At 34.6% G+C, this 24,540-nt stretch overlaps 2 protein-coding genes across 2 annotated transcripts; one reads left to right on the top strand and one right to left on the bottom strand.

The window, feature by feature from the left end:
• Positions 1-472: 472 nt before the first annotated feature.
• On the bottom strand, positions 473-24,145 carry LOC120138117 (BEL1-like homeodomain protein 4). The gene is made up of 6 exons (XM_039153707.1): positions 24,022-24,145; positions 22,425-23,769; positions 21,489-21,874; positions 20,679-20,739; positions 19,388-20,006; positions 473-494 (listed from the first exon to the last, which is right to left on the bottom strand). The coding sequence occupies exons 2-5, from the start codon at positions 23,673-23,675 to the stop codon at positions 19,422-19,424; spliced, it is 2,283 nt and encodes a 760-aa protein (XP_039009638.1). The 5' UTR covers positions 23,676-23,769; positions 24,022-24,145; the 3' UTR covers positions 473-494; positions 19,388-19,421.
• LOC120138192 lies at positions 7,707-8,105 on the top strand. The gene has a single exon (XM_039153758.1). It carries the CDS (start codon positions 7,707-7,709, stop codon positions 8,103-8,105), a length of 399 nt encoding a protein of 132 aa, XP_039009689.1.
• Positions 24,146-24,540: the final 395 nt, after the last annotated feature.

The raw sequence follows: 24,540 nt of genomic DNA, 5'->3' as shown, positions 1-24,540 counted from the left end.
CATAAACGAACGCACATAAACGAACGAACATAAATGAACATAAATGAACATACATAAACGAACATATTACCAAACGTTCACGAACTACGTCATTTTGGGATTAGGGTTTTGAACCCTTGCACATGGGACAACCCCTTTATTGGCCATCCGAGTTTTGTAAAGTTATGTTTTGGTCACTTAAATGAAAGTTTACACTTTATGCTTTTGGCTTTAAATTTTGTCTGATTTACATTCTGATCACTGAATCCTTTCTAACTTATTTTGGTTTAATTTTTTATATGGGCCAATAGTTTATAGATTTTTCTATTTTAGTCCTCATGTTTATAATGGAAATTTTTTTATTTATGTTTTAAGTCCTTTGGGTTTTGTTTTATATTCAACTTCACTACCATTTATGCTTGTTATTTTATACATTTTAGTCCCAATGCTTTTCATCGTTTTATTTTCATCTCTGTATTATTATTATTATGTATTTTATATTTTAAGGAAATATTTTAGTTCCAATATTTTTTTTTTCGTTGTATGATTTGAATATCGGAACAAGTTTGTATTTAATTATGTATGTGTTTTATTTTGGAGTTTAGACAATTATTTAGAATTGGGTTTGAATTTGTGACTGTAGTTTGAATTGTAAAATAATGTAGACTAATTTTCCAGTTTTTTGTGATCGTTTTTCTATTTTTTATGAAAACTACGGCTGCTCGGTTTTTCTCGGGTTCGGGTACAATATTTCGGGTCGGGTTCAGGGACGGGGCAAAAAAAATCTCCGACGGGGCGCCCCGATAAAAAACCCAACGGGGAACGAGGCGGGGACGGGGATTCATTTCGGGGACAGGGACGTGAGGAGCAAAACCCGACCCGAACCCTCCCCGTTGCCATTCCTACCCTGTAGTAAATCTAATTTATTATTTTTGTCTCTATCATTTTTTTTCATCAATTTAACTGTCGAAGTTGTCTATGGTGTTCATCCTAGCCCCTAGAAGTTTGTTGACTATTTTTTACAAACAAAATTGTGAGTCTTACTTGTATGTGAATTAAGGGATTATGTTAAAATATTTAGGGTTAACTACATAGATGATCACTTATGTTTTTTTTTTTGTTTACTTTTGGTCATTGATTTCAAAATACATAAGATATTGTCACCTTCATTCTTATTTAATTAAGATGTGGTCATCACGAGTTAATTGTCGTTAAATATTTTGGTATAGTCACACATTTGGTCCATGTTATTTACATATTCTCTCAATGCAATCATACTTTTAATAAATTAGAGTAAATTTAATCATCCAATCGAATGATGTTACTATTATTGGTATCACGTGTCATGTCATGTGTCACCATTCGGTTGAAAGACTAACTTTATTTTAATTTAACAAAGCAAAACAAATTGGTGGAAAATAAATATATTAAATTAAAATAAATTAAAATAAAGTTATTCCTTCAATTGAATGGTGACACATGACACCAGTGTCAGGTGACATCATTCAATCGAATGATTAAATTTATTAAAAATATGACTAAATTGAGAGAATATGTAAATAATATGGATCAAATGTGTAATTATACCAAAATATCATATCACTTAATCTGTTAACTGTTAACGATAATTAACCCGTGGTGACCACATCTTAAATAAATAAAAACAAAAGTGATTATATCTTAATTAAATAAAAACGAAGGTGATCATATCTTATGTATTTTGAAATCAGTGGACAAAAGTGAACAAAACACAAACATAAGTGATCACCGTGTAGCTAACCCAAATATTTATTAAACACACTGGTTAGAACAAATTCTCAAAATTTTATTATTTATTTCAATGATATTAAGGGATTAAGTCAAATTTTTGGGGATTTTTTCTAACCTTTTTATTTAGTAAATATTTTAAATATTTTCTAATTTATTTTTTAATAAATATCATGTCATCATCAAGTCACGTCAATAATATTTGGATGATCTGAAAATTGTTGGGTTGAAAAATACAGAAGACTAATAATTATGTTAGTCAAAAACGGACTTCGAGGGTTGAGATGAACACCATAAACAAATTTAAAGACTAAATTGATACAAAAAGACAATATGAACAAAAATGATAAATTAAATTTATTACAAGGCAACAATAACTCTTTTACTTATTTATTATTGAAATTTGAGTATAAAAACAACACGAGATTATATTTGAGAAATAATGAAAGATATTATAAATATCTATTTTCTTTTATAGATTATAAGTAGATAAAATTATGGTTGAATTTAGGGATTAACAAGAGCCTAAATCCTCTTAAATGTTAAAATTATTAAATTTTATGACTTTCCTTAAATTAGGTTCAAGATTTTGGCTGTTTGTGAGGTGTGAACCCTAATTAGGTGTGGCGCACAAACCTAGAAGAAGAAATCCGTCGGTGCCTTTTATGTCAAATGTGACTTTAAAGTGCATAATAATAGTTTACAATCAGCAAAGGAATAAACATTGAAATTTAAGTACTACCGTCCAATAAACAACTAGAAATTGACCTTGTAGGACCCTTCCATCAATTTTCATTTTGGGTTATTATTTGATATAAAAATATGAATGTGTATCACTTATCATCAAATTATTATTTTGTATCTAAAGTGTGATATTTATTGTGTAACACCCCGATTTAGGGGCTAAATTTAAGAAAATATAAATTGATGGATTTAATTGGTATTTTTGAAAGAAATTGGGGATTAAATTATAAAATTTCAAAGTTGACAGACCATTTTAAGAAGTGCAGGAAGTTCAGTGACTAAACTCATGGTTTACCCATTTTTATTATGGGATGAATTATAAATCTCAATTGCCGTGCCCAGTTTCCAGTTTATTTTCCCAGTTTTCCTCTCCCGCTCAACCAACTTTCAACTCTGATCTACTCGTCGTCCGACCTCCGATCAAGCCGAAACCACCTTCGTGTTCGTTGTCGAGCGAGGAACAAAACCCCTCAAACCTTTTGTCGTGAATCATCGTCGTTCGTCGTTAATTTCAGTCGGAAGTATCTCGGTAATAACTCCGCCGTTCAAAAATTTGAACCGAGCTTTGTAAGTATCTCGAAATCGCTCAAAATAATTTTTAATAATTTTTATGTGATTTTTAGGAAGCCAGAAGGGGCCCCACGCGCCCCCACGCGTCGCCACTGCGCGTGGGGATGGTCCAAATGATCGGTTTGACTGGTTTTGGTGCATAGTTGACCGGTTTTACCGGTCATAACCCGACCCGAACCCGACCCGTTTACCCGACCTGTTGACCCGACCCGTTGACCGTTGACCGGCGTTGACCACTGTTGACCAAAACTTTGACCGGCTTTGACCGGGCATTAAACGACCTTTGACTTCAACCGAGTATACCTATCTTGACATATTTCGATGTTCCAAATCCGATTCCGCTGTATGTTTTTCGAAATTCAAACCCGAAGGCCTCGAAATTGCCAGTCAAACCCGTTGACTTTGATTTTGACCGAAAATTCCAAATTTCTGAAAAGTCATATTTTATGCTTTCGACGTCCTGAATCCGAATCCGAAGTCCGTTTCGCCAAATTCGAACCCGGTAAGCTGTCTTTCACTGATTTATCACCCGATTCGTTCCGTTTATCGCAAATAAGCTCCGTTTCTGATATAATTTATGTTGATATGTATCTGAGGAATTATTGGAAGTTGAATTGAAGATCAAAAGCGTTCGAATGGAAATTTTATGGTCGATCAGTATTGCACGAAAATCGAGGTAATACTTTACTACCTCTTTATGCTTTATGGAACATGTTGATATTGGTAAATGCATGAATAAGATAATGTTGGTCACTTTTATGGAGTTGAATAATTATACACTCGATATGAATGTGGTAGAAATTCGATACTTATTACGGATCGAATGACTAATATAAGAGATTGAGGAATTGTTAGATTAAATTATAAGTTTGTGGTTATTGATAAAGAAACCAGCCCTGTATCTGCAACTTATAATTTATTTCATCAAAGGTTAAATGTTAAAGGTACTTGGATGAAAAATTATGAGAATACTCTAGTAGGGTAAAATTACAAAAATACCCTTATGTTGTAGGATGACAAGAATTGTTCCTAGAAGTTGGTTAATAACTCTGAATCCGATATAACTACTGATGTGCATAAGAAATGTTAGTTTTATTTGGAAATTATGGATAACCGGTTTTAATCCTAGGAGAGTTTGTGAAGGATACTAGAAGTCTGTTAAGAGAACCGTTTCAAGATCAGAGAGTGTTCAAGAAAGCAATTAATTATAGGATCTCTGAATTATATTATTTTCGTTAAGAGCTAATATCGAAATTATCTGGTTAAGAAATTACAGAAATGCCCTTAAGAGATAGAATAGTCTGAGTTAACTCTGAATGAGAAAATACTTAGGGGATTCGTACTTAACTCGATTAAGTACAGATTTAATTTTTAAGATCCTGACTTAGTGCAGGAAAATTCCTGATATTCCGTTTGTAAAATCTGAGAAGGCACTTGACCCGGAAATATCCGAGTTATGAGTAAATACCTGAAGAACAATTTGTCGGGGGTGTTCTGTTGTCAGAATTGTTCGAAAGGACTGAAATAAATGATAAGATTGAATTTAATAGTAAGATCAGACGGAAGGAAATGATTAAAGTACACTGAATATGTACAATGACCAAAATACCCCTGTAATAGAAATGACCCAAGAATACCACCAAGCTGAAGAATGATTGGATATCCTCGAGGTCTAAAATGAATGGAATAAAACTGAACACCAAAATTACCAAAATACCCTTATGGCCTATATTAAGTAAATGTCTTGGATTAATTAAGGAATCCAAATAAGCATAGGTGTTAGACTACCTTTAAAAGTTATGGAACAAAACTTAAGTGAGTAGATCAACCCTAAAGCTCTATCAATACCTGAACGACATAGATATTACTGGAATGTGTGTTCGTCTTTTCAAGTTTGGCTCGATGATAATTTTGGAAGTATTCAGCTCAGCTCAACTCTAGATCGCGTTAAGCACTAAGAATTGGATATTTGTCTGACAAATCAACCACGAAGACCGAACTGAACAGAAGTACAATATGTATCTGAAATTTAGAGACGTCCAAATTAATCTGGAAAACTCTGAAGTAATTGGAATGGATTTGACTACTAAGTGAAATAAGTAACCTCAATGACTAAGATTTTAATAAGTGATTTGGAATAGTCTGGAAACGTTAATGAACATACACGATGTATTGTTCTTCTGGATCATGAACTACAAATCAATCACGTCAGTATTTCATGATATAGTGGAAGCGTAAAAATGAAATAAAGACATTGGAAGATCTATTTATTGATGATTCCGAAGATGATCTATGGATAAGAATTTTTGGTATTAAAGTGTAAATACCCTAGAAGGACACGAAATGACTAGTCGATAAGTATTAGTTCTGGGAACTATTCATCTAAGAGTTGTTCGATAATGCGATCAATCGACATAGATTGTTAAGGTTCTGAATCTTCGTTGTTAAGTTGTTCGATTATCCACTCAATTGATATGGATGTAAAAGATCCTGAATACCCTTCTGATTACGTACAACTTCTGAAAACTGTCCGAATAAGATATGATCCTGATAATTCACATTCTGAATAACTAATGATTTCGATAGTTATTGAAATATTCCTATAGTGATCCTAAATACCGATATTCTATCGGTAAACTGAAGATCTGTGTTTCTCTTCCTTATAAGATTATCTAGTCCCTCTAAATAATGTCCATAAACTCTGGTGTGTTCCCTACTCACATGAATATTTTATCTGATTTTCAATTTGAATTCTGATCTGATACTTGACATGGATTCTGATATGATATCTGACATAGATTCTGATCTGATACTTGACTTGGATTCTGATCTGTTATTTGACTTGATTTCTGATATGATACTTGACCTGATTTATGTTTTGATTTTTGATATATCCGTTTACGGACGGAAAACGTTTTAATTGGGGGGGGTATTATTGAAGGAAGAAGTTTTCCAGGTTCCTCGGCTTTGTGCTCAGGGCCTTATATGATGTGTTGGGTTGGGTGTATGGTTCTGGAGAACCTACACATTATGATGTGTTGGGATGGGGGTATATATATATATGTTTTAAAAAGATCTGAAAAGTTACATGGTTTTTGAGAACACACTAGATAACCTATTCTGATCTCCTGAACTCAGTCATCCGAAATATTTGTCTGAACTAAAAGCTCATTATCCGTTACCATCTGAAATATCAGTAGGATCTCTGCTCAGCATAAAAATCTATAAATGTTCGGAAATAATAAGGATATGTATGTTTATTTGTATCTGCACGTTCTTCAGCATCATCTGGTAGTTCTGTATTACTGAGCTTTTCGAAGCTCACTCTATTACTCACCTTTTCAGGTTAAAAGAATTGTACCAGTGCATCTATCGACTTCAGTAAAGGAGTTCTTCCGGCGTTGATGCAGAATATGGTACATGTGATTAGGGGGCATGTAATTGTATTTTGATTTATATATGAGTTTGGAAATCTGTTTTATTTTTAAATAGTGAAAACTGATTTTATAAGTTTACATGTTCTGATAAAAAAGTTTTAAATTTTCCGCTATAATTACAGTGGGTCGCTCTGGTGGCCCTAATGTGACTTCCCGGATCGGATCGGGTTACCCGCATCGGTCTGGGGGTTACATATTGAATTTAATTTCATGATATTTTTTATCATAAATAATTATTATAATTTTCACTCTCTTAATTTCATTCATTTTGATATTTAATGTAAAATCAAATGATTTAAAACTCGTTCTCAATCATTTATTATAAGATCATTATCCTCTTCTAAAAAAAATACATGTAATAATATGTACAACATTATTGTTTTATATACTCAATGATGTCTCATTTTATTTTTAATATGAGATTAAAGTCCCACCTCTTTTAAGGTATGATATTGTTCATATTTTCTTCTTTTATCTTTTAATTTTTAATTTTATATATTTGAGTTATGTTATTTGTTATATGTGTCTTTAAATAAAATAGTGGATATTTTTTATTTGTTCGTTTAACATTTTTATTCTCTTTTCAAGATTAAATTTAATGTCACTTCTCTAATTGACATTTATTTAATTATTTCACTGATCTACTTCTGATTTAGACTACCGAGTCATTTCTATCATATTAATAGATACTTATAGATAAATCACGTCTAAGTTGTGATAAAATCAGTTGTCAACATATTGCCTATTATTATATTGATTTTTATATTAATGTTGTTGTTTATCTTTCACCCTCTACACTAATATTTATTTGTATATTCTATTTTTTCAAGTTGTTTAATCAACTTTTTTATATGATCTTATTTTTATTATAATTAATATATTTAGTCCACCATAATTTATATATATATTTTTTAAATTAAAATTTTTTAGTTAATAAAAGTAACAGTTTTATTAATTAAAAGATTAAAACTATTTTTTGAAAAAAATACCACCACGAGAGTATTAAATAATAATTCTCCCCCTCTCATATATATCAACGGTGTGGAAAGGTATATAAAAGATTGCATCCAGGCGGGCATATCAGGAAGAAATTAATGATATAAAATCCCACCATATATTATATATGTAATGAATACCCCAATCAAAGCCCTTTTCTAGACTTTCCTGAAACACCCAATAAACCAAAAGGTTTTTAGAAGAGAGAGCTAAATGGGTGCCTGTGTATCCTCAACTTCAACCTCGAGAACAGCCAAAACTGTCGGAGGATCGAGTGCAGTCAAACGCTCATCGACATCAGCCAAGGTGGTTCACACGGACGGTCGTGTTCAAGAGTTCAGGCAATCACTGCAAGCCAGCAACATCGTTTCTCAGAATCCGGGTCACTTCCTTTGCAGCTCCGAGTCCATGTCTATCGGCACTTGCGTGCCCCATGTGCCCGGTGACGAGAAGCTTCATCCGGGACAAATTTACTTCTTGTTGCCACTCTCTCAATCTGATAAACCGCTCTCCTTGCCCGACTTGTGTTCCCTCGCCATTAAAGCTAACTCTGGCCTTGGCAGGCACAGTGTGGATCTCTCCTCAAGTAATTCCAAACTCATCCTTAGGTGATCAAGGTGTTAATTTTTTTGGCTACTGCTTTTGAATCTTTTTTTACCATAATTGCGATTAATATTATACGATGTAGATTGTAAAAGTCAAACGGTTTGGGATTGGTGTTTTCACTTGCGAAAAGTAGCGCATCTAACTTCGTTTGGTGACAGATTATTGGATTCATCGCCATTTTTGTTCCCTCTGTAGCTTGGTGTTATAAACTTGAATGGAATTGTAAATACAATCATGTCAAATGAATGGCTGAGACTACACACCCTCAACATAGTTTTCAGAGCCAGGTCAATTAAACTTTATTATGCAACTGTTGATTTCAATTCAAAAGGAATTCATTAGGGTGTCGAGAATTTTAATGTTTAACGTAACATATCAAAGGTTTTTTTTTCCGATTTTTTTGTAACGAAATCGAGGAAGATAACTTGAATTCGAATCATTGACTTATTGAATATCATGATTGTATGAATCAAGTGGACTAAACTTGAACTTCATAAACCCTATTGATACTTATGCAACATGGAATCACTAATCAGTTTGTATCACATAGTCATAGGCAATGTAACTAAGATTTTGTGAATAAATGGATGCTTGAAATGATATTTAAGAGCTCACACCAAAACTGTATACAAACCTTCATGCACATTGCGTAACACAGCACAATAACAATTTCATCACAAAATATACACCTACCATTTCTATTTTGTACAAGGAAAAATGCGAGATCTTACAAAATGGTAAATGCTTGCAAACTGCATCATGCCGTTGATGCCTACAGGGCAATCATCTTACTAATTCTTTAGATATTAGATACCTGAAGGTGAAATTGTGAGTGATCCATTCGATGCTCTTGCGGGATTTGCTTACCGGACACTTTCTAATGCTCCTACGAAGGGATTCGGGCAAAGATTGTTGGACCAATTCGACGATACCAGCGGGACATAGACTCGAGTCTTTTGCAAATGATTCTATTATCTTTGGTAGCACAATTTTCAGGTCAAATACTTTCTTGGGCGTGTAGGCACGGACCTAATGAAAAGAATAAACATGATTAGAAGGCTGACAATGTCCATATGGAAAAGATAACACCAAGGCATGTTGATGGGTTGATTTGATGATGACTTCGGAGGCCTCGAGTCATAGGGAATAACTACCCTATTTTAATCTGTCAATCTCTCGATTTTCCTTGGGATTTCTCTTTTTACAAGTGGATTTCGTATTTTATTTTTTATTATTATTTTTGACTGATTTTGTCCCGTTTTTTTATTGATATGTGACGGCCGGTTGAAACGACGACATCAAAGTGATGGGAGAGGCTCGACATAGGCAGCGACAACGATAGTGGATATGACGGGCTAGGCAGTAGCGTCAATGCAACTTGCTAGAGTTAGGGTTTAGAAACCCTAATTTCCTTGGGTTAACACATGTAGGTTTGATATAATTTGGGCCCGGGTCTACTGTTGGGCTTTGGGTTTGTATTTTTGGACTCATTGGTTTATTGTCATTTGGGCTTCCATTCGAGCCTTCCAAAAGAAAATAAATAATAATAATAATAATAATAATAATAATAATAATAATAATAATAATAAATAATTAAAACACAGACAAAAACGTGGGTCTATAGCTGGCACTCTTTATCTATTCTTGTGTTAACAATAATAAAGCAAAGACAATAAGACAATGAGTTTTTGTCCAATTATCTCTTTCGCTTTGAATAGATCTTGTCGCTTTCGGGTAAATTGAATGTGATATTGTTCATTCTCTCTGAAGATGTCAGGTCAATCTTGGAAACTACACTGCTCATCTACTTTGAAGAGATCTGGTCACTTTCGTGTAAATTAAAGATGACAATGTTCCTTCTCTCTGATGTCGAGTTAATCTTGGAAACGACATTGCTCATCAGCATTAAAGCGACCTGTCCGCTTTTAGTTAAATTGAAGATGACATTGTTCATTCTCTATGAGGATGTCGAGTCAATCTTGGAAACGACACTGCTCGTATGCATTCAAGAGATATGGCCATTTTCGGTTAAATTGAAGATGACATTGCTCATTCTCTCTGAGGACGTCGGGTCTATCTTGGAAATGACACTCCTCATCTGCATTGAAGAGATCTTCCTGCTTTTTGGGGGATGCCACTGTTCCTTCTCTCTAAGGATGTTGGGTCAATCTGGAGATAATTAGGTGTTGACATTGTTCATTCTCTTTGAGGAAATCGGGTCAATATGAAGATAATTTGATGTTGACACTGTTCCTTCTCTCTGAGAAAATCAAGTCAATCTGGAGATAATTTCGTATTGACATTGTTCATTTTCTTTAAGGAAATCGGGTCAATCTGGAGACTACACTCCTCATCTACATTGAAGAGATCTGGTCATTTTAGGGTGATGACATTGTTCCTTCTCTCTTAGGACGTCGGGTCAATCTGAAGATAATTTAGTGTTGACACTGTTCCTTCTCTATGAAGAAATCGGGTCAATCTAAAGATAATTTGGTGTTGACACTGTTCTTTTTCTCTGAGGAAATTGGGTCAATCCAGAGCGACAATGCTCATCCATATTGAAGAGATCTAGTCGTCCTGAAAGACTTGTACAAAGATATGCATGTTTGAATGCAACTATCTTAAGTGTTCTCATGGTTGTCAAGGTGAAACTTGTTTATTTGGATTTCTTTGGAAATCAGTTTTTCAAAATTTTCTTATGAGATAAGAAAATGGTCTCATGAAAATCAAAATTTCAATTAAATTTAGAAATATCATTAGATGAGGGAAATCAAAATTTATCATGTTTATATGAAATGATGAATGTATAATGCAGAGATACAAATTCATGTAACTTTACTCTTTGTTTACACCAGCGTGTATCCTTACAATTCTTGACTCGTGTCAATTTCTTCTTGCCCCAACAAATTTTTGCCCATGATAAATTTGGCTTCCCCTATCTGAAATTGTGTAGAAATCCAATAGAGCTTTCATCATTGCTTATGATAGTAAATTAATAGCCACTATCTAGAGCTATCCACCAGAGTAATCGATGGGACATCCACGTCTCTGACAAGCCCTACGATACATCCATGCCAATGATGGTAGTTAGAGCCATAGAGACAATCGAAATCGAAATTGAAGGTGTTTTCTAAATTCATTACATCGAATTCAATACACCATGCAACCATACCAAACTCTGCAAGGTTCTTAACTCTTTCATTGACCAAAAAATCATAATTTACATCCATGCCAATGATGGTAGTAGAGCCATAGAGACAACGAAACGAAATTGAAGTGTTTCTAAATTCATTACATCGAATTCAATACACCATGCAACCATACCAAACTCTGCAAGGTTCTTAACTCTTTCATTGACCAAAAAATCATAATTTTGTCAGGTAAAAGTCAAAGAAGGAATTATGGAGCTCCAAGAAGTTCAGCTTGGATTTCCTTGATCATTTCTTCAAATTCTTACAACATGATAGTAGCGTTTGTTTTGATTGAGTTCTCGACTCAACTTGAATAAAGGGTCTATCTAAGTTGAATCCTGAATGAGGCTATTTGTATCACATCATATTGAGAAGTTAGCGACAACTCATTGTTTAATTGGCTCCACTAATTTCTTGCTGTTAAAATTTCATTGCCCATTCTGTGGAAAGAAAACTTCATCACTTTTAACCTTGGCACATGCATAACACAACCGTCCACTTGACTAAAATTGAAATATTGAAGCCTCACAAGATCGAGTCATTGATTCAATATTATAATTACTGGTACGTGAAACATTCACCATTTCTCGTGGCTTCTGCCAAAATTAATGTATGATAAATTATTAGAGTACCACAATTGTACTTTATGATGGTTGACAAAACAATCATATATAGTAAGCCTCATTGTCTCCGCTTCACCATTTTCAACCTTTATGCCATTATGTGTCATTGAAAATAAATGTCTTCTCAATTCAATGATTTGTTCTCCTGGATGATATGGGTCTTCAATAATGCCACAAATTTATAATTTTTTGCTCTAGTTCTGATTCTTAGCAAGAGCTTCTGTGTTTGGGAGACATGTGGCAATTATCAAGATCTACTCCAGATAAATTGTCTTGCTTGAAAATGTTTTTATTCATGTTTCTGTTTTTCAAAAGGTTTGATGAAGAAGTTTTAAAAAATGATGCCCTTTACTTGGGGTTCACAACTGAGACAAATTATAAAAAAAATATTTCATTTGATATCAAAGAATTAATTACACTTTTAATCTGTAACACCCCAACCCGTACCCGACCCGGATACGAGTCCGCGATGTCACATTAACATTTTCAAAACCTTTATTCTTGTAAAATAACTGAACATTTGAATTTATATTAAGAAAATACATCATATATTATTCAATGTGTTTTGGTATAAAATTTTGAGATAAACGTGTTTATGAACAGTGAAATACGGTATGAACAGTACTAGTAACTGCTACAGTGATTTCGTAAATTGTACATAACACTCGTAAAAATTTAACCGTTCATTTCTTTGCATTTATACTTATATAAATACGTTTAAAATATTACAAAACTCGATCAGAGCATAAATACTTAATTTACCTACTTTATTTACAATCCAACCTATTTATCACATAATAATACATACTGTGTAATTTACTTCTGATCTGATCTTTGAGCAGAGATATGTTGTTACTTTGAACTTAGCTTTGATCCTTCTGCTTCTTAGTACCTACGTGTAAATCACTTACACGCTAAGTCATAGACTTAGTGAAGCAAAAACATAATAATAATGCATTTCTCATAATTAAACATTCAATCTATGAATTCAATCGTGTCGCATATAATTCAGTATACATGATAATGATAATGCAAGTACTTTTAATACCTTTTTATTGTATAAGTATATATAACGAACATTTCTCTACATACCATGGAACACATATACTACTTCACAACAAAACATACATAGTAGCAAATCAATTTATTTATTTACTCTCTGTAAAGACCATGTATTAGCCCATGTATACTTTTGAGAACTTAAGGTATGTGAGTACATTGAGGTTGTGCACCACTATGCTGTCACAACAGCTCGTATAAATGTCCCGAAGGACCAGTCCATAGATTCCGAAAAACCTAGGTAAACAATCCATATGTCCCGAAGAACATAGGTAAACAGTCCATATGTCCCGAAGAACATAGGTAAACAGTCCATATGTCCCGAAGAACATAGGTAAGCAGTCCATATGTCCCGAAGAACATAGGTAAACCCTCGACCCTTGGCATGCCAACTATACCCTAGCTCTCATATCACATAGCATGGGCATTGTAATTTATAACAGTTCACATCACTTATTCATATCATTTCCTTTCTTTCACGTAACACATGTACGTGTAATCATTGATCTTATAATCACATATTTCATATAGTCACTTAGCTTATTTCATTTCACATTGGGCATGTCTCATAGTATATATCACACATGCATATAATCATGTAACATATATAATAACCTATATTTTTCATGTATCCATGCACATATCAGAATCATAAATCAAATAACATTTAGAAGTCACTTCTTACCATAATAACTCCAATACTGGCTCATCGCAAGCCAATGTTCGTTCAATAACATAAGTACAATTAAAATTGCACTCACCTTAGCCTTGCTTTGATTCGATTATAATCCTTTGATTATTCCGGAACTTGTTTAGGCTCAATATCTACATAAATATATCATTTCAAAACAACTATCAGAAGCCTAAACTTTAAACTTGATGTTAATAACTTAAACCAGTTTAATGAATCAAATTTATTTTTTTCATTTAGGGGGAATATATTCCCCCAGCACATACTGGAATTTTCGTCCAAGAGGGGGAATCGATTCCCTTCATAGGGTATCGGTTCCCTATGCCCAGAAATTGTATGTTGAGCCCAAAAATCATCAATTCTTCACTCAATTCTTCTATTTTAAACTCCTATCATGTCATTAAACTCAACTACCATTACTTAAACCAACTTATATCCATGAAAATCATATATCAATTCTAACACTTCTATCTTCTTATTCTCATAGATGACAAGTCAAATTCAACTTAAAATTCACTTATCAACTCTATTCCATGATTTCATATAAAACTCATTTTCTTTAAATCTCTTATAACTTCTTCATCTTTTGATTTTAAGATAACTTAAGCTTTCCTTAAGCTTAGTTATCCTCTAAGGATCAAAACTCATGCTTAAAATCACAACAATCAAGAAATTAGAGAACTCACCTTTGCTTTGAGTTTTCACTGGAGAAGAGAAGAAGATGAAGAAGAGAATTGCTTTGAAGCTTATCTCTTCAATCATTCTCCACATAAATCATTAAACTATTCAACTATTCTACTTTAATCACCATATTTTGAAATTTTTACAATTTAGCCATTAACCCGTAGTTTGGGATGTTACATAATCCTTCAAAAATTATAGCTATTTGACAAATGTCAAGATTAATGCTAACTTTGAGGTAGGGTTAAGTATGGAAAGATAAGATGTCTTAAATTGGCTTTTTTGGTCAAGATCTGTTATCTTCGATTCTCTTGTATACGTTGATTTGATAAAGTAGCTTCTATGCTCATCTTCTGGTTTTCATATTCGACCTATCTTTCAGGTTTTCAAATCGAATTCTCCTTTGGTTTCAAGACGTTATTTAAAATTTTACGTCTTGAAACCCCATTTTTCATTTTTCCCTATCATGCATTAAAGATTTTTAGAAAATCTTTTACAAATAAAAGATTAATCCTGAGAGACATAATGAAATCTGAAGATAATCTCTTCTGCTTAAAAATCCATGTATGATTAGAAATGACTTTTTAGGCACATAATGTAGTTCACGGTTCATGACTATGAAAGAAAGGGATAAATAGGCCCAAACAATTGTTTAAGGGTGATCAAACCAATGCTCAATTCATTTTGATGTTTTCAATCTTGTCTTGCTCGATTTGAATCTGATTGCAATGTGTCTTTTATTCTTTCTTTTTCTTGATCCCACTAGATTGCCCATTTTTGGGTTTTCACCCTAGAGTTCATTTCCTCTTTGATCTTCTAGTAAATTGATTCGAGATCTTTGAACAAGTTATACTTGATCAATCTTATGGTTTGAAGCTCGATGTGTCATTTGACTTGATGGACTTTTTGCATGTGCTTCTTATCTTCTTTATTTGATGAGTTTAAGACTTTAATTGATTTGAGTGCCTTATTGTCCTCTTTATTTCTTGTATTTGGAACTTCCTTCGTTATTCTTGACTGGATTTGGTCTTCGAATGCATTGTATTTGATCCATATCAGGGTACCTTATTATTTCTCACTTTATTTCACAACGACATGAATTAATTGTTTTCACTCTTGCGAGCAGATTTCCTTTACATTTGCCCTCCAATATGGAGGGTGATCCTTGGTTAGGGTTTAATCAGAAGAAAAATAATTCAGGCTCAAATGAGAACAACAAGGGATATATTTTTCCTTTTTTTAATGGATATTGAAAGAAAACCATTCATTATTTCATACATGGAAGTCCTTGCAGAAATGTATCCACAGGGGGATAGATATTCAGGATTAACTTTTATTCACATGAAAATAATGTAATTAATGCATGGTAGAATTATTTCAAACCATTTCATTTATTTTTTCTTCTTGTTTCTAGTATATCCCAATTGTTCAGACTCATCTTCAGAAAATTGATTCGAGATACTCCATCTTGTTTCCCATGCAGAACCATTCTCATGCAAGTAAACATCTAGTACTTATTGCTTTTAGGTTTTATTGGTAGAAAATATCGGTTTTGTGTCTTAGAAGACGAGGGTATGACTTTATTGTCTCAACGAAAGGTGAGGGTATGACTTTTTATGTCTAAAAATAGATAAAGGTAGTATTTCAAAGTTACTAAGAGAGTTAATGTCAAAATTTGGTTAGTGACCATGAATTACTCTGGGTAAAGAATCGAGTGATCTTATTTTTGGCTTTGGATGGGATAAGAAAGGTCTAATCTTGTCATATGTCAAAAATCTATAATTATTGAAGAATTAAAAGAATCTGTAATTCAATCGATATTCAAAGAACTACAAGGTTAAAACTTGTTCCATTGTTCATAACCTTAGAAGGTAGCATAAGTGCAAAAATCAAATGACTTACAAAATATTTAAGTAAATATTAAAAGAATAACAAAAACGACTTCAAACAAAACAATTCTCTTAATGCAAGTGCAAGAAAGCTTCATAGATGATGAAACGACCTCTTTTTTATTTACATCAAAATACCCCATCATTCTTTGATTGTCCATACCCTTGAATCAATCAGATTTTGGACCTTGCACTTCAATGCCCTACAGTTCTCAGTATAAAGCCTTGAACTTCCTATGTGAGCTACATATGGTGTCAACATCGTAGGCCTCAGGATATTGGACCTCTTTTGACTTGGATTGAACTGGAGTTACAAGATTATTCTCAACCAATGTTGGAAGTAATTTCTCATAGGTAATTGGAATTAGATCAAATTGACTCTTTTCTCAAATCATCTTATAAGGCTCAACCCTACGATCAGTTGAATAGGCTCCACCATACTGATTTCAGCTTCTTTTTTAGTTTTAGAATCCTGGATTCATTTATTGACAAAAAGGTTTTAGAATCCCATGTTCAGGAGAGACACCATGTGCAATTTGTTGAACATTGCATGCTTCTCCGATGCATTCCCTATGGCAGCCATTTTGGCAATACTGATGATTTATGGTTGCATGCGTAATTAGTTCATCCTGTTGACTTTAGACAGTCAAAGATTGTTCAACAGCGTGATCGATCTGCGGGTGAATAATCTTCGTATAAGCTTGAGCTTGGCAACTCAGTTTTTTGGATAATAATTCAGAGAATGTAATCAGTTTTCAAAAGTTTATTTGCAGGTTTTATGTCTTAAAGTTTAATTTGTTGCCTGATCTTGATCGCCATCACCAGGTTGCTCACATGGGAACATGTTTAGCTAGCTCCCGCCGCCTCCCCCGCCCCCCAAAAAGAAAGGGGTGCGTTATTATGCTTATAAACTAAAATCTGGGAGACTTAGCCGTCCTAGATTTAAGAAAGATCTGAAGGCAATGTCATACTGAATCAGGAACAGAGCAACTACCACTATGAAGAAATGCTTGTAAGCACCAAAGTTGATTGACACTTATACCTTTAGTGTAGAGCCTGATATAACAGATACTAGTAATCTTGGTAGATTAGCAGAATTCCAGTGCTCTTCCCTTATAAAAATATTAGTTTCTGACGTTCATAAAACAAAAGAGCGGCCTAATAGCTTGGACATTTTGTTTATTGCTCGCTCTTCTTGCTACAAAGTGAGCCTCAAAACCTCATTGGAGGAAAAGTATGAAATGTTACCGGAACATATATATCTTAAGGCATCCAGACTCTATAGTGAGAATAACATTCAAGTCGAGTAGCACTAAATGTCAAGAACCCAAATTTTATGTCCCCGTTAATGCCCCTACCCAATGGTTTTGAAGGCCACCCATCAGCAGATTCTTTGGATCGTGTAGATGAGCGTGAATTGGATGATTGTCACTGTATCATTGATTTACAATATTTTAGACAATGGCCCATATAGAAAGCCAGTATCTTGTGTGATGATATAAGTTTTGGGAAGGAATCAGTTCTAGTAGCTTGTGAAGTGGATGAAGGTGTTTCTAATTCCCTTAACATCTGTGGCGATGGCTCTAAGTACCAAAATGATGTATCCTCCATGCCGTGGGAAAGCTTTACTTATGTTACAAAATCTTTGCTTGATCAATCTTATCAACTTGATGTTGAGGTACCTTTGTGTTTGTGTATTATTATATCATTTTTTTCTCTCTATTGCTACTTATTATGACTATCAAATAAATCAATTTAAAACGTGATTTCATACTCTCAGACATGATATGAGTACAAGCGATTGTCACTACAACTAGAGTGATATCTTAAAAAGAACACGAACCTATTAAAAATTACTGCCAATAACAATTATTTCAAAGATAATACAACTTCATAGCTTACATTCGGTCAAATAATTTTTGTGATTCCTAGAAAAAAACTCTGATAACTTAGTAGGTTGGTATGTAGTCATATCTGATCAAGCAAAGACGTGTTTTGTTCACTATGTTTTATTTGTTTATTCAAACCCATGAATAATGCATTTTGTCAATTACACCTTTCACTTTAATTAATAAATTTTTTATCTTTGGTTGATTGAATATATAGAATAAAAATATATCTTTTTTTATAGAATAAAAATATATCTTATTAGATGTGCTCTTGAAAGTTGTGACTAAAAGAATATGTATATATATTTTACGTGACACACTCGATCAACAAAAAAATATATCATTTTAAAAAAATAATTGAATTATTTTTAATGGTGATATTTAGGTTAAAAAACAATAATAACATGCTACAATCATATGGGCCGAAAGATTAACCACGACTTACCCTATCTACCCCTGAATGCATCATTCGGCCCAAGCCTTGAAATGGGGACCAAACAGAGATTTCGAGATCATCAATCAATGTGAAAGTTGAAAGCACTCGTATAAACTTTTCGTCTGTTCCTTTCGCATTGAATTTGCAATTTATACGCCCCCTAAACTAGATAAAGAACCCGTACAATGCCAAAAATGGCAACTCATTGCATTGTCTGATAGAAGGCTTGAGCCTATCAAAAACCCAGGTGAAGTCATTCTGAAATAGTCCTCAGAAAAATGGTCCTACGGACTCACAGGTTTCAGGACCACCCTCCCTCTCCATCCACCTGCACAGTAACGTATATTCGACATTGGATGTAAAGGTTCAAAAATAACAACAAAAAATATTGAACAATCAAATGTTCACGGGTTTTGCTTCAAAAAGGGTTAAAAGAAATCAAACAAGTCTTTGATTTCTTAGAAAATCTCTCTCTCTTTCACTCTCTAAACAAAAGAAAATGGAAAACGCGGCTGAAAGTGACATTGATTGCTATGCTTATCTGTTGCTGACAGTGAAAAGTTTTGCGACTAATAAGGGGTTTTTTTTTGTATTTTTGCAGCTTTAGCTTATTAATAATATATTATTAGAAATGCTATTTCTTATAAAAGATTGCATGGAGCTCATATTTCATGTTCTTCTAGAAAATATGAAGGTATACAAAAAACCCTAAAGTATATATAGAAGTGAGACAATCTCGCTATATATTCATAATGCTACGTTTATCGTTATGCATTCTTTGCTTCTTAATGAAATTGAACAAAAAGATTGGATTGTTGACTTTTAGGAGAATATTACTATTACTATGGAATATGTATTTGAAATTAACAGCTCTCAAAGTCTCTAGCTGAGAAAGAAGAACTCTTCTCGGGCATGTTTCCAGCATGTCTTAGCCCTAATGTGAGTGAGACATCACCTGTCGTGGTCCCCAACCTTATGAGTGTCGAACCAATGTCAGTGTTATTACCAGTGGTGGTGGTGGTCCCGTAACCGGCTGAAACGATGCTGCCAGCGTGGGGAATGAGTGGCGCCACCTCAGTGGCTGTGGCCTTGAAGGTGGTGGGAGGAGGAGGACCACCAGAAGGAGTAATAGTAGTGGTGTTGTGGTGGGTGCACTGTGTTACTTGGTTTTCCGAGAAGCGATGCCTATTGATTGCGACGAGTGAAGGGTCGTTTTCCATGGCATTGATTTCAGATCTTTTGCCTCCTGCTGCTAGTGGTGGAGCTGACGGCGTTGATGCTGCTGCGCCTGCTGCAGTTGTTGAAGCCGAAGGCGTCGATTTCTGTGCATTGTTGCTGTTGTGGCTCTCGTTATTATCTTCATCCTCTTCTTTAATCTCTTGCTGGTACATATCTTCCACCATGGGTTTCCACAACCGAACCCTGGCATTTATGAACCAATTTGAAACCTGCAAATTACGCAAAACATTGATTTTATCATTTCATTAAAACCCCAGGGTTAGCTTCGTTGTTATCTATGTTTTGCCTTGATAATGTCTGCTTCTTGCAGGAAGTTCCAAGAAATCTTGCGTACTGTCTAAGACCAGACACGGTTATTGAGGTAGGGGAACACTCCATTTATTACAGAGTAATAAATTACAGAAAACATAGGACCGGAATTAGGTGTTTGTCTTCCCTACCATATCTATACTTTGCAGGCGATGTCAGCCCTATATATTTCCATTTTGGCTTTCATGCAAAGTATATATAACAGTTTACCCCAGTAATTAAAGCTGCAAACTTTTTCATGTCTAATCTGTTTCTGTACTTTGTCTCTGCACGCCCTTTAAATATATTAACTTGTTAGGTTCCATATATTTCAGAAATCAGAATCTATGTCGTTTTATATATATAATTACATCAAAACAGTTAAGTAATAAAATCGGAGAAATCAAACCAAAATCCATGCAAGTTCTACTGAACCTACCGATGGTTCCCTTCCTATGGTTTTCCTTCTCTTGTCTGAGTAGTTCTTACTAGTGTGTGTTGGGTTTTTCTTTTTGTATTAATGCAAGCTATCATGTTTATGTCAATGTAACACATATATGTAATATGCTATTAATGAATTTACGTGAACCAACCTGATTTTTCGATAAACCAGTCTGTCGAGCCAACAGAAGCTTATCAGCATCGCTTGGGTACCTGAGAAAGAGACCAGAAAATGACATCAGAGTCATTGCCCAAAAAACTTATAATATGTGATTGAAGCCCTTCCCGCTTTCTTTCCTTCCTTGCATGGGCGTGAGAATCTAAGAGAAGGAAACATCATCAGCAACAGCACTTCTTCGTTTTTCCTTCAGCTACTTTCAGAATAACAACAAAAGAAAAAAGAAAAGTTTTTTTGTTTGTTTGTTTGATTATGTTCATTAACTATGACAATATGATGCAGTGAAACAGAAGATCAAGGAGAAAAAAGGGATCTGTTATGTCAATAAGGACTGTCATCTTGTGAAATTATGCTTGGATAAAGGTGCTTTTTAATAATAACTAATTTATGGGTCTGCTAGTGCCAAGGTAAAGCTATATATACATATAATGTTATCAGAAGGAAAAAAGCTGAGGGAAATTAGTAAGGTCTTTAGTCCGCTTTTTGGCAAAATCCAGAGAGAGTCTGCATTATTGTTTTTCTGTATACACTAATCAGAAATTCTGACAAAGGAGAAAAAGAACTTGGATTTTGTGAACTAATAAAGTGTCATTTATGTCACATGTATACTAATCTATGATAGATTTTATTTAAAGTTCCAGCTTTTTTAGCTTTTCAGAAGTTAAGAAGATGCAGATTGCTAGTGTTAAGCTTTTCAAAAATTGAGGTGCAGTCATGCAGATTGCTAGTGTTATAGTAGAATAAAATAATAATAATATAGGTAAAAGCAAAGGCAAACACGTACGGGTGAAGAAAATGCTCGAAAAGCCAAGCTCTCAAAATGTTGACAGAACGTTCAGGCAAGCCCCTTTGGGGTCTCCAAACTTCTTGTTCCATAATCCCCATTTGCTGTGACAATCTCTGTTGTCTTAAGCTTTGATCTAACGCCTTTAACCTCGGTGTCTCTCCTTTTGTTATGCCGGAGTTTCCAGATGCATTTTTCTCACCAAGTACCTCGCAGCTATGCTGCAACTGTGCCAATATTGCATCTTTCAAACCCTTGAAATGCCTCGACATCGCCTTCTTAGCAAGTGCCGTATAAGGCATTGCTGCCCCGAAACCCATCACCAGATCAAATGAGTTCACTACCGTTTGCATTAGTTCACAGTAATGGTTGTATCTCCGGTCCACCTGCAATTCAATGACGTGATTTGACATGACTAGGTTAAGGAACCCCCAAAAAAGAAATCAATGCATGAAGTCAATACAGTGAAATGATTGTTAAATGGAAAGGGGGGGGGGAGAAAAAAGAATATCCTTCAGCCAACTGATGGGCTTGTGTGAGTAAACAAGAGACAAGCAGTATAAGAAAATGAAAGGAAAAGGAAAGAACAACTGCTTTCCCAATAGTCAACCAAGTTATAAAATTGATGCATTCTTCCTGCAATATTATTATTATGACACATTTATTAGGGATTGCAAACAAGTTAACTGATTTTTAAATTCTTACCACCAAACCTTAGTCGACTAAGTACCTTAACACCCACCAATAAGATCAAACTCTACCAAATAGACCTCATAGTCCTATTGCACCAGCCGGCTTTGTTGTGTATCTGGGTTTTCTTCTATTTAAAAATGGCGGCCAGGAGTTTTTTTATTTGTGCTTGAAAGCCTAATGAAAAGATTGGGTCTTTGACTCTTTGAAAGAGAAAGAGAAGATGAGAGAAAATAGATTACATGCCTCGTCAAGCATGGATAAAAGTTTGACCTTCCTTCTTTGATGTTCATTTCTATCAGCTGCTGATATAGGGAGGGGATCTTTTGTTGATGAAGAAGAACCACCACCACCTCCGCCGCCATTACCACCTGGATGGGAATTAGGGTTTGTGTTGTTCCTAACAAATTTGTTCTTCTTGAACTGGCCTCTTCCAACACTACAGAATTCTTCTAGCAACTCTTGAGCAGCTTTAACGTACTTTGAATTCCTCAACGCATTGACCATTAACGGGGATCCGAACCCGACATGAACTTGATGGTTTTCCCCCGCTCCAACTTGCAAATGCAGTGGCTGATGATGATGGCTGACCAAATTCTTGTACTGAAGTTGAGCAGCAGCGGAAGAGCCCCCTTCTTGATTATAGAACAGTAACCCACCATTTCTCATCCCCAGTTCTTCAGCTTTGGCAACCTCCAAGTGTTGCAAAGAAGATGATAAAGAAAGTGAAAGGCCACCTCCGATTTGACTTGGGTTGTTGAGTTGGGAACCAGCGTTATCTCCTTGATGAGCACCATTAGGAACCCAAACAGTGCTTGAACCGAAAGCCACCCCTCCGGGACCCGAAACACTGAACCCTTGAAGAGGAGTAGATGGATTTGGGAGTAACATATGGAGAGTATTAGAAGAAGTTGAAGGAGGAGATGGCGATCTTGGCTGTGGATTCATCAAGAAAAGATTCATGGCGGCTGCTGAGTCGGCATTAATGCTTAGCAACGGCTGATGTTGCTGTTGAGCTGCTAAAGTGTCACGGTTATCATGACTCTTTGATTCACCAACCAGTCCCAAACCCCCCAAAACACCTTGCCTATTGTTAAACCACTCGTTGGTATTAACCGGTGACCTGTTTGCTCGATAATTAGGCTGTATATGTTGGTCTAATAGGTCGGCCGAGGCGGTCACACCTGAAGGAAAGTTGAACATTTCTGATAGCATACCATCGGCTTCATAAACAGGAAGAGCATTTGACGCTTCCTCTTCGATCCCTACAAATGGTAGAGCTGGTGGCTCAAAGCCTTGAATTCTTAGTTTATCTCTCCGGATCTGCTGCTGCTGTTGGTGTTGGTGGTGGCTCATGGCTGATCTCTCCATGCCATTCGAGAAGCTGAAGATTCCAGCTGCTTGGTGGTAATCTTGGGACATAGAATTTGTAGAATGGTTACTCTTGGAGTTCTGAGAAATGATTGATGGGACGACTGGTGATGTAGCTATCCCCATATCGATATCTTCTTCTTCATGATCCTATAAACCCTTAGCTTTTTTGCTCTCCTTCTATTAACCCTCAAACTCTTCTTCCCTTCACCTCTTTTCTCTTCAATTATGGATCGTAACCCATAAACAAAAACCAATAAATACCCATCTTGAAATTAGTGTTATTCATCATTAAGAATACCAAATCATCAAACAAAAAGAAAGGTAAGAAAGGGTCAAGAAGGATAAAATTGTAGCTATTAAGTGAAAGATATGGACTGGGGTTTTTCTGTAGATTATAGATATCTTTTCCATTTCAGCTTTGATGTTTATAAATAAATGAAGTGTATATAATTAAAATATGTAAGCAGACCTTGTTAGAGTTGCAGAGTATATGTAAAGCTCTTGGACATCGTTTTCTCTTGCTGTGGTACTGATGAAAGCTTCTTCAATTCCCTCCTCCTTTCTTCTTTCTCTTTCTTTCTTCTTTCCTCTTTGTTGCTCTTTGCAGTGGTGACTGTTTTTATTTTTTCTTTTCTCCTTTTTATTCTGTCTTCCTTTGTTGAAAAGAGGAGATGAAATGAGGTCAAGGGAAACAGATATTTCTTTCTCAATAAAACATGTAAACCTTAGCTTTTTCCTTGGAGATGGAGAGAGAATAAAGGGTGGAAAATGGAAATAGCCTTTGTTACAATTATTATCCATTTAGGTGGTCGGACCATCAACGATGTTAATTTTTTTTGTTACGTGACACATGTCATAATATAATATTTTAAAATTTTTATTTAAAATTAAAAAAATCAAAATAATATATATTTTTAAAGAAAAATACAAATGTTTTGAAATAATCCAAAAACTTTAAAAATATTCATTTCAACCCCTAAACTCACGC

The sequence above is a fragment of the Hibiscus syriacus genome, unplaced genomic scaffold (assembly GCF_006381635.1).
Source record: "Hibiscus syriacus cultivar Baekdansim isolate YM2019G1 unplaced genomic scaffold, ASM638163v2 tig00110678_pilon, whole genome shotgun sequence".
In the NCBI taxonomy this organism is placed as follows: domain Eukaryota; kingdom Viridiplantae; phylum Streptophyta; class Magnoliopsida; order Malvales; family Malvaceae; genus Hibiscus; species Hibiscus syriacus.
This window is presented reverse-complemented; position numbering and strand designations above follow the sequence as displayed.

Coding starts and splice junctions, on each gene's coding strand:
- LOC120138192 (XM_039153758.1), top strand. CDS start 7,707: ATGGGTGCCTGTGTATCCTCAACTTCAACCTCGAGAACAGCCAAAACT.
- LOC120138117 (XM_039153707.1), bottom strand. CDS start 23,675: ATGGGGATAGCTACATCACCAGTCGTCCCATCAATCATTTCTCAGAAC. Junction 21,875..22,424: donor TTTTATCCATGCTTGACGAG/GCATGTAATCTA, acceptor ATTGAATTGCAG/GTGGACCGGAGATACAACCA. Junction 20,740..21,488: donor TTCGAGCATTTTCTTCACCC/GTACGTGTTTGC, acceptor TCTCTTTCTCAG/GTACCCAAGCGATGCTGATA.